This window comes from Populus euphratica, unplaced genomic scaffold, assembly GCF_000495115.2.
Source record: "Populus euphratica unplaced genomic scaffold, PopEup_1.0 scaffold88.1, whole genome shotgun sequence".
Lineage (NCBI taxonomy): Eukaryota > Viridiplantae > Streptophyta > Magnoliopsida > Malpighiales > Salicaceae > Populus > Populus euphratica.
The window spans coordinates 554775-565543 of record NW_011499956.1 but is presented as its reverse complement, the minus strand read 5'-3'; the positions used below and the strand labels follow the sequence as shown (position 1 = coordinate 565543).

Genomic DNA, 10769 nt, shown 5'->3' with positions numbered 1-10769 from the left:
TTTTTTTATTCAATTTCATTATTCAATATTTGAGACTTCATAGTTTTTTCAAATATATTATTTTTAGTCTAATTATCTGAGTTATGAGTTGAAAAATTGACACAAGTTGAAATCTTTTTTTTAAAAAGAGAAACTTATTTTCTTTTTTGATTTTATTATTCGATATTATTTTTTTCAATGGGCTTTTTGATTTACTTTATTTCTTTATTAGGTCATCTTAATTTCATGATCTGAATTGTAAGTTTGATGGGTTAATTCGGTTAGCTCGCTCCTTATTATCTATATTATCGATTTGTCATATTAATTTAGTTTGAACCTAAGTATTTTTTTTTTTGTTCTAATCTCATTCTTTCATATTTAATGGATTAAGAATTAATTTTGATATTTTTTTTATTTTTTTTTAAAAAATTTTTTCTCAAATTATTGTGATATTGTTTTAAAAAACAATTGGCCTATTTATTGTCATTGCTTTTTTTATTATCTAATTAAATAGACACAATTTATTTAACTGAATTAAATCTATAATTTAAATGATAAATATTTTTCCAAACACACTTACATTACTTGAATACATTTTTTATATAAAAAGTTAATCTAACCTCACAAAACGCAATTTCATGTCTATTCTTCAATCTTGTTAGGCGTATGGTAAATGTTATGCTTGAAAATACTTTTTTATTTAAAAATATATTAAAATAATAATTTTTAAAATTTATTTTTAATATTAAGATATTAAAAAAATTTAAAATACTAAAAAAATAAATTTTAGAAAAAAAATAAATTTAAATATCAGACAAACAGTTTTCTAGCCGCGCTGACGCCGCACATCATTCTGTTTCAAAACAGACGCTACCTCAATATTTTGAATAATTTATTCAACTCAACTAAACCAAAAGCCGGCAAGAGATAATTACAAGGCGCCATGATAAACCAACAGATAAGAGCCACAGAAGGGGGCATTCTCGTCATAAAACAATCGCAACCATTTAAAAATCCAGTTCCTTCCTTCCCTGGCCACAAACCATTTCAGTGGAGCAAGGCGGTGCCGCTTGTTCTCGGCAACTGCAGTTTTCTAAGAGTAGCATGGCAGGCACGTGCCCATACATCTCTCGTCACGTGATTGAGCTGTCATCCTACAACAGAGCTAGCAGGTCTGGGAGAGAGGGTGCTTCATTTTGTTGGGCTCGCCTTTCTGCGACGAGTAGCAATGGAATGTCAAGAACGCGTAAGGTTGCACTTGCACCGGAAGGACCGTCTTGCTTATTCGTTGGCCCAATAGAGACTGCAAGCCAAGAAACTCTCGAAGCTCTCTATCGTCAAGTGCGTAAGATTTCTTCATTATTTTAATTTTGGGCCTAATTTGAACATTTTCTCGTTACTTTGGTTTCATGCTTTTTATCTTATTGATTTTTTTTGTGGAGAAGTGGGCTGACTGTGCGGTATTGAATTGATGTTTGTTTTAGGCACGAGATGCATATTACAGTGGTAAACCTTTGATAATAGATGACATGTTTGATAGAGTTGAGGTAATAAAATTTGATTCTGTACCTTTGTGGATCAAACTTTTAGTTTCGACAGCTCTCGAATTCCTTACCCCAACAATTATTTGAAGCAGTTAAAATTGCGGTGGTATGGTTCCAAATGTGTTGTCAAGTACCCTCGCTGCAGTATTAGACGACAGTCAACATACTCTGATGCTGAGGTAATGAGCTATCGAATCGTTTCTTTATATGCGTAAAAATATGTGACTACAAGCAGGGAAGTTCTCTGCTGTTTTGCATGATGCCCACCATAAAGGGGGGGAATCATGGATAATTATGAAAGTTTTTTTCTCTCGATGTTGTTTATTCATTTTAATTGGTAAGATGCAGCTTGGCCATTTTCTTTCTATCTTTTCTCTCGACTTGAAGATTGATTGGCATGGCTGTAGGGCAGGCAGATATATCACAGGCGTTTGCACTAGCAAGTATTTGGATCCTGTTTCTTACAGTTGGCTGTTCAGCGTGCGCTCTGCCTATAATCTACACAATTGGCCTGGCTTACCAAGATGCATTTGGCTCGGTAATATCCCACGGCAACCAGACGCCTATTATTGGGTTTCTCGCTACAGTTAATGGTATTCTCTTTATGGCAGTGAGTGCTTTGATTGGCTATCCAATTGCATCTGCTTCGGGTAACAACTTTTAATTTACCTTATCTTCTGTAATTCAGTAATCAAGAAATTTTATGAAATAATGAATTTTAAGTTACATTTTACGGAGGACTCTTTACCCCTAGTTAGAGAAATTTTCAATTTGTCACCTTCCATAATTTCCAGTATATGGGATCCTTAAAAACAGACGAATGATGTCAGACGAATCTTCAAAAAGATACTCAAATCTGAAAAACTTTACCTGTCAGGGATAAATCTTGGAAGTTCAAATGTTTGAGTGGCTTGTCTGAGCTGCGTGTACTATTATTTACAGTTTCATATCCATTCTATAGGTTCATGGAACAAATTGTCAATTATAGAGAAAGAAACTGAAGTTTTCAAGTCTAAGGTTACAACCCTTAACTGTGGAGAAAATTGTAGAGAAAACTCTTATGTATTTTGAAAGGTCTTTATTTCATAAATTCTCATTATTCTTCACATAATATTCGAAGTTGTTTATATAAGAACTTAAATTGTCCCTTTCCAATCATGAAAATCTAAATCGGAAAAAACCTAAATAAAATAAAACTTTGACTCCTAACTAGAAAAATCAAATTAAAACTCTATAACTTAACTAGGAAAAAGAAATAAAATTCAAACAACTTCTACTGGACGATCTTAGTCAATCGATCACTATCTATTGATCATGGTCAATCATTGTCTAATATTTTCGAATCTGTTAGAAATCCTTGTTGACATGCTCAGACTTCTTCTAGAGCTTTGTTTTGTCCACCTGGCCCATAATTAAAAAAATAACACCCCATGTCAGGCTTTTCCATTCTTCCATTTGAGGAGAACTCATCATCGAGTTCATGGTTAGAAACTGAACTCTCTCAAGCCATTTGGATAAATATTTGAAATAAATTAGCTGGTCCAATCTCTTTCCAAATCTTCATGTAACTTGTTCAAACCGATTGCTCTTGAAATCGACCCTTAATCTTTTTGCCATACTATATGATAGCATATCCACGTCATAATCAAATTAGTCTAAACCAACAAAATCTATATAGGATAGCTTTGCGACACTAGGGGGATTGAAGATAAGAATTTTGAAGTTACCTTCAAATTTAACCAGATATTTATCCCCTTCCACTGTGGACTTTTCAGCAAGCATCTTTAACTTGGAAGCAATCTTTTTTCCCATATTACAATTCTTCTTGAACTCATTCATAAACATATTGACTGACCTATTATCAAAATCTATACTACCAAGTATCCATCAGTTGCTCAATGCTTTTTTGAAGATACAACCTTGTCAAGTGTCTCTAATGGCAAGTCAAGCTTGCTTCCAGAAATGCTTTCCGTCCAGACTCATTTGTAGAGGTAACGCCAACAATGTTTTCATGTTTTACCATATGAGCCCGTCCAACAATATTGACTTCCCAAACTTCCTTTTCAATTTTTTTGTGGTCCTCTTTGACATCTAATGCTTGAGGTTGTTTCACACATCCCTCATCCATTGCATCTTCATGGCTGTCATTTTTTTCATCTTCTATGACAAAACCTAGTGTTTGCTTGTCTTGGTCCTTCATCTTCTCCTTATAATTCTACTGCTACTGTTGTTGCTGCTATTGTCACTGCTGCTGAGATTGTCTGTTTTGAAGAGACAATATTTCCTTTAAGTTTTGCCTCCTTGCTAATGGTGATGGTTGAAAAGAAGGCAAGTAATAATGACATGATTGCTTAAATGACTAGTAAAAGATCCCTTTCATAATCATCTTGTACAAGCTCAAGATTAATAATTTTCTCAAAATTTGTCATGATGAAATTATAGACAAGCTTTATCTTCTAGAAATTCAAACCACCAATCTTCAACACCATGAATAAGCTTACGAATGGCAAATTCTAGTTTTTAAATAACAAGTAATCTTGTTTAAATAAAAGTAAGCTCCACTTCTGACAACCATCTAATTAATCTCCTTTTCAAAAAATTCCCATAAAAAAGGAATTTTATTAAAATTAGGAACACTTCTACAGAAAGGTTGCTGTGAACTGGGTTATCGATGCATCGCCTATTGCATACACCACTCTTTCAATAAACATGATGCTCATATGAGTTTGCAGGAATAGACCTAGGATTTGGTTTGCCTCTAGGCAAGTCTTTGAGCGCATCTCTCTTCTCTTAACGAGTCTTGTCTGTGCCTCCTTATATTTGATCCATTTGCCCAATTAAGTATGCTATAGAATGCTCTCATTGATCAAATCTTTGTTGTGTCGTGTCTCACATTGCCTCTCATGCCTTCATAGTATCTAGTATCCCAGATGACCTACTGCATCATGAGGTGAGAAGACTCAGCTAATATCTCTGTTCATCGAATAGGTCAAACTACTTTCATACCAATTGACACATTGTATAGTGTTAAGGTTTCTCAAGCCTTAAAGTTTACAACTCTAAACTGTAGAGAAAGAAACCATGGTTCTCATGCCCTTAGGTCATAACCTTTAATTCATGGAGAAGATTTTAGAGAAAACTATGATATATTTTGAAAGATCTTTATTTCATAAATTTTGATTATTCTTTAATAATACATAAAGTTGTTTATATCAGAACTTAAAACCATCCGTTTCTATTCAAGAAAATCTAAACAAGAAAAAACCTAAATCAAATAAAACTGACTCTAGGAAAATCAAATCAAAACTTTGTGGCTTAAATAGAAAAGAAATTTTAATATAACTAGGAAAAAGAAATGAAATTGAAATAGCTTTTACTGGACAATCATGATTGATCGATCATGGTCGATGATCAATCTTTGTTGATTGATCATGGTCGATGATCAATCTTTGTTGATTGATCATGGTCGATGATCAATCTTTGTTGATTGATCATAGTCGATTATTGTCTTCTTTTTTTTTTATTATGCCAGAAAACCTTGTTGACACGATCATTTTGTCCACCTAGTTCATGATAATAATAAAAAAACCTTATGTCAGGTTGGGCTAGTGAAACATGCCATATGATAAGGAAATATTATTTGCATATATGGATTTGTGCGTCTGTGTGTTTAAAATAAAAGCTCGAGAGACTTTATATTATCTCTGTGTTTTTATTGGATTCATTAGTTAAACCTTGAACACAGTCAAAACCTAAACCTAAATAGGAGAAGATAGATCTTTACTGGGGAAAAAATCTCAATTCTTTTACTTAATTGAAATTATGGATTTTTACTTGAGAACCCATTTTCACAGTGAAGGTGCTGCAAGGTCTATGGAGGAATGACTTGGTGGCACTCAAGGGAGCATGCCCAAATTGTGGCGAGGAGGTTCGTGTTAACAAAGCCTTGTATTAATATGAAAATGCTTAGAAGCTTCCACTTCACTTTTCATCCACAATTCGATAGAAATGTATTCAGCTGTTTACAACTAACAAAATCAGGATCAACTTTGAAAGCTCCTTCTCTCATTGATTTTGGTGTCTTTGTGCAGGTATATGCCTTTGTGAAATCATATCAACCTAACAACTCCACACATCGAGCAGATTGTCATGTATGTGAAAGTTTACTAGAATTCCGCACCAACGTTGAGGTAATTAATCTTCTGATGCCAAAATTATTATTCTGTTTCTTGTTTAAGGAGCTAAATATGTGAATATTGATTGTAAGACTGCTTTATGATCTCATTTATACAGTTTCTTGTTATAAGGAAGCACATACAAATCATGGTACTGCATTTTGCATTTTGCATCTCGCATTCTCCCGAAGGGTTATTACTCAATTATGGTCCCATTCAATGTGGGGCTCTGGGATAGAGGGTTGGAAATATTCTTTCATTACGAAGTTTTGCATCAGATTCTGAGCCTCCAACTAATGCATTTCCAAGACCTTTTATCTTTACATCGAACAACCACCTTCATTCAGAGACTAGGCATACAAGGTTTTGCATATTGAAACTGTATAAGCTAGCCACCGTTTTGCACCAAGTAAGATGTGCTTGTTATTAATCTGATTTGATGAACTTAAAAAAAATAGAAGAAACAAATTCAAGAAACAAAACAAGACTATAGAAAACAATTATCCGATTCACATGATTGGTATCCATTTGCAGCAAACCATTTCAAGAGTAGGTAGACGGTGGGTGTTTGGGCGCATATACCTTGTATCTCGAAGACATCAAAGACTGAAGTAAGATCTCAGCCTGAAACATGGCTTCTGGAGCGGCTGTGTACAAAATAATGATTCTTTCCTCCTCATATATATATATATATATATATTCTTGTTTTAGTGGCTAAATTGAAACAATTCTGAAACAACCTGTTACAAATCAACGAACCACTTCCCATTTGCTATTGTAGAAAGGTCTGAAGGTCGTAAAAACCTATCAAAAGTTTATGTTTTGCGACTGCTTTTCAATAATAGAATTTTTCCAGCTAGATGCCTGCATGTCCAAATCATAATAAAAATCCATTCTCTCTCCCTTGGCTTCTGGGTAGCTTTTGAAATGCCATAGCCATCACATGTGCACACACTATACAAGAAAGAACAACCACTCACGAAGAAATCTGAGAGAGGCCAGCAACATTTGAGCGAGTTGGGATCGGTTCTTCGTTATCTGGGTATTTTTGAGACAGCCCAAGTTATAATATTCTGTTTTTGCGGCGAGGTGAGACGCCGGAATGGATCAAAATTGGCTTCAAATAAACGAAATGGGTTCACAACAATGAACAGAAACTTATTTCTAGCAATGCTTCAAAAGCGAATTAGCCTTTGCGAGAGCGGGAGCCTCATGCAAAGGGAAAGTTTCATTATCCAATTGCACAATTCACCTACAAGGGAAAAACTAGAACAATTAAAAAAAAAAGGCAAAAAAAAAAAAATGCCAGACATTGTTGCCATCCAGAACTGCTCCAGGGTGATCTGACTCTTTTTTTAGCAAGAACATGAAAAGTGGTAATCGTCTCTAATCTGTCAAAACTGAAATTATTGTTAAAAACTCAACTGATTAAACCCCATTGAAAATAACAAGGATAGAAAATAGCAAGTGGAAAGGGGAAGGTAATCCACAGAATCACACACAATATACAATACGCATGGCACAGTAAACATTCCATGGATTGAAATGCAGTCAGGTTCAAAAAACCAGTACTACATGAATCTCAAAGTACTTTTCCTAAAGAAAATAAATAATATTTGGTCCCTTGAAACTGCATTCATTCATCATTCTCCACTCCACTACAATTTTGCTATCAAATTAATGTCTTTGCCACACCACAGTTTTGATTGTCAGGTGTCCAAATCATCAATCGCTACATTTCAAGGAAAAATTGTGAAGAAACTTTAAAATAAATACCATGAATCAAGAGTTAGCATGTTCATTCTACGTGAAATGATGGTGCACAATCAAAAAGTAGATAACAGACAATAATTGCAAGCAGCTTTCTCATTGTTCTCGGGGCATAAGCAGTGGTGCCTTGTAGCTGTGATTAACAGAGTAAGAATATTGCTTAAAGATAGATAGGCAGAAGCAGCCAGATTGGTGTATCAATCCAATCAGAAGTGGGCCAGGCTGTACACTAGAATCCACGATAGCTGTAAAATAGACAAAAAAGATGAAGCTGGGTGTGTTAGTATGGAAACCAACCAAGGTTTCCTTTTGTTGACTTTTTGTGCTTGAAGGCAGCCCTACTTTTGAGAAAGAAAAAATTGAAAAAGAAAAGGAAGAAGCCAAACTACCAGGAATAGAGTGATAGAAGCAAAGAGCCCTTCTTGGAGGAGAGCTGAATGACCACCAAAATCTTCTTCGTCGATCTTTAATATCATTGCATAATAACCATATATAATCCCAGAGGAAATCAACAGAAAACTGTCAACCAAAATTAACAAAGAATTTAGCCAGAGAAAAATAAAAGATTGCAAAAATTAGAAACTCAGTACAAGAAATTTCTACACACTGAATGTTAGCTTATCTGTTTGTGTACGTGTCTATGGACATAGTAGCACAATATCAGTGCCCACCATCAATACTCAAATAATAACAGGAGGCGCATGCAATTTAACTCCGAAGGAAGTTCCTATTATGAATCGCACTGATATGGATTTAGAAGAAACTAACATAAAGTTAACAATGCCAGTCACAACACTGTGCATTACACTTGATAAACCTTTTTCCTCTTCAAGGAAACATAATCTTGTGAACAGCAAGAATTCTCATCACACTGACTGACTATAGTCCCGGTCCCTTGCTATGCTGTTTATCCAATTGTCAATTTCAATGGATAAAAAGACGAACAGAGAAAGCACCTTTAAACTTTCTTTCTAATGAAAAAATATATATATATATATAGTAATTAGAAGGAATTAATTGTTTGGAGAGAGGACACGGCGAAAGGAATCAAATTGCCTCTGACTGCCAAATAATACCTACCTCAATATGGTCCTAGTATATCTCAAAGATATTAAATTATAAGTATCACAGGGCCCACCTCTTAGACCTGATGAGAAGGTTTTGTTTATCAAAACAATGGAATTGATACTGCTTTGAGATTTGATTCAGCTAATACTGGCACTTAAGATAAATCATGCACGTCACATCAAGGTCCCTTTTTAATAGTTCAGCAAAACCCCTTCGCTTTAGAACTGCTAATGTCTCTACACCAGTGACCAGTCTCATTTCAAGGACCATCCATAAAAATGCCCATGCAACCAGTGTCTTAAAACACTATTGGTCTCTCTATTCGTCTTTGCATCTTTGATTAGTCATACTAGGAGTGTAAAAGCTACTCCCATAAAACATGATTAAGTGAAACTCCAACTACACAATTAATATAAAAACATAATTCTAACTTCTGCAGCAAAGATTATCATGCCCTAGCACAAACTACACTTTTCTATAGATTAGTTCACAAAAAGTAACCAATTTTTTCAACAAAAACACCAAAGTACTAAAGATAACAAGCTAAGATTTAGGCAAGCTAGGTATAACTTCAGAGCATAAAAGGAAAGAGCAATCATGCAACATGGGTTTCAATGTCCTGCTATTCATGGTTCTTAATTACAATGAAATTCCAATACTGGTGTTCTTCAGAGGAAAAGGGTCCTGCACATGCAATATTTTTGCTTATTGCAGTAAATTTTGCATGTAGTGCTTCGAAGATGTTCAAGCTAAGCCAGAGAACTCATCCAAACCCCCCAGATTAATCTGAAGCTAGAATAGCTAGACTCATCTAAAGCACGACTAGACGATATTCAAAATAATATTGGTGACAGTCATATTAGTGCTTTGCCTTGAAGCATTCACATGGAACTTATATGGAAAGGACAAGGAAAAGGACATTCACATCCATTAAGCTAGAAGGAAGTAGTGTAGTAGATATAAAACTGCAGTAATTATTAACAAAAAGAATCTACGCTAAACTGCTAGTTTTTCTAGCATTGATACCAAGAATACAAAAAGAAACAAATTTAAGTCTGGCACATATGTATGCATGAACCAGCCACTTCTATTTCCCGGAAACAAGACATCAACAACAACAACATATTCACTTAAGCTTGGTAATGAACTATGTATTATAAGAGCAAGAATTCACAAACTGAAAGATCAGTGAAAAGAAAAAACAACTCACAGGCCGATCCAAATACCGCCAACCAAAGGGATAGTACCCCATAGCATACCGCAAGCGAGGGCAACAACTTGCCTAATCCAATGCAACACATCTCCCAATTGATCCTGTAGTGAGCAGCGTATCACTACTACTCCTCTTAAGTAATAACCCAATTTTTATTTCTACTCAAGAATTAAATGAATTATTATTAACTGCAATTAACAACACAACTTTTAAGCAACATTAAAATTATATTGTATGTAAGCTTGCATTCATTAGTTCAAAGCTATAAACTTTACAAACACAGTACAAATAGAAAGAGTACCTTGTCCCAAGAGGCTTCAGGATCCAACAATTTGGCGAATTTGGAAGGAGAAAAGTGCCCATTTTGATGCTGGTGTTGCTGTTGATTATTACTGTTGTTCAATTTAGCAGCAGATTTCCCTTCTTTCATTGTTTTTTTAGATCTACGAGGAAAAGAAAAAGAAAAGATTGGTTGGGTTGTGGGTGGAGAGATCAGACTCAGCGACAGAGCACAAGCCTTCCCTGCGCACCGCACATGCTCTTTCAATTTAAATATGATTTTTTATTTTATTTTTTTTTAGTTTTCCTTTGGACCCTTTTTTTTTACTTCGAAATCATCGTCTCAGTCTCTCAGCTGCTTCCAATCTATTCATTTGGGCACGCCCGCTGATAATGCACTAAAGGTTTTTCTCACAATCTCGGAAGAAGCCCAATAATCTACTTCCAATATTTTTATTTTTATTTTTTTCCATCTGTTTTTTTTTGTTAGAGTGCTCAAATAAAAAAATATAAACATGTTTGTTTTAAGAGATAAAAATATAAAACAAAATTTTTAACACATGAATTTTTATTAACATGTTTTTAGTATTTTAATTGTCCTTTTCTCAATACAGAACAAATAATTCTAAAAATATAATCAAAATGGATTAGCTAAATATTTTTAAATGTACACCACATTCTTTTATATTTATAAAATCATCCTCTATAAAATCTAGAATTTAAAGTTTTTCAACCTCTTCA

General features: G+C 34.4%; 2 protein-coding genes across 3 annotated transcripts; one reads left to right on the top strand and one right to left on the bottom strand.

Moving 5' to 3' along the window:
- The first annotated feature begins 1002 nt into the window (after window positions 1–1002).
- Window positions 1003–6598, top strand: LOC105138355 (PGR5-like protein 1B, chloroplastic). 2 transcript variants are annotated; one of them, XM_011044415.1, is made up of 7 exons: window positions 1003–1320; window positions 1464–1526; window positions 1616–1702; window positions 1936–2116; window positions 5378–5451; window positions 5615–5713; window positions 6233–6598. In XM_011044415.1, exons 1-7 carry the CDS (start codon window positions 1084–1086, stop codon window positions 6311–6313), a joined length of 822 nt encoding a protein of 273 aa, XP_011042717.1. In that variant the 5' UTR covers window positions 1003–1083; the 3' UTR covers window positions 6314–6598. The 2 variants fall into 2 exon arrangements, with proteins under 2 accessions (XP_011042717.1, XP_011042716.1); XM_011044414.1 differs by having other exon boundaries at window positions 1005–1320; window positions 1936–2173.
- A 572-nt stretch (window positions 6599–7170) lies between these two features.
- Window positions 7171–10363, bottom strand: LOC105138354 (Rab5-interacting family protein). Its single transcript, XM_011044413.1, has 4 exons — window positions 10051–10363; window positions 9747–9850; window positions 7858–7987; window positions 7171–7713 (listed from the first exon to the last, which is right to left on the bottom strand). Exons 1-4 carry the CDS (start codon window positions 10177–10179, stop codon window positions 7675–7677), a joined length of 402 nt encoding a protein of 133 aa, XP_011042715.1. The 5' UTR covers window positions 10180–10363; the 3' UTR covers window positions 7171–7674.
- Window positions 10364–10769: the final 406 nt, after the last annotated feature.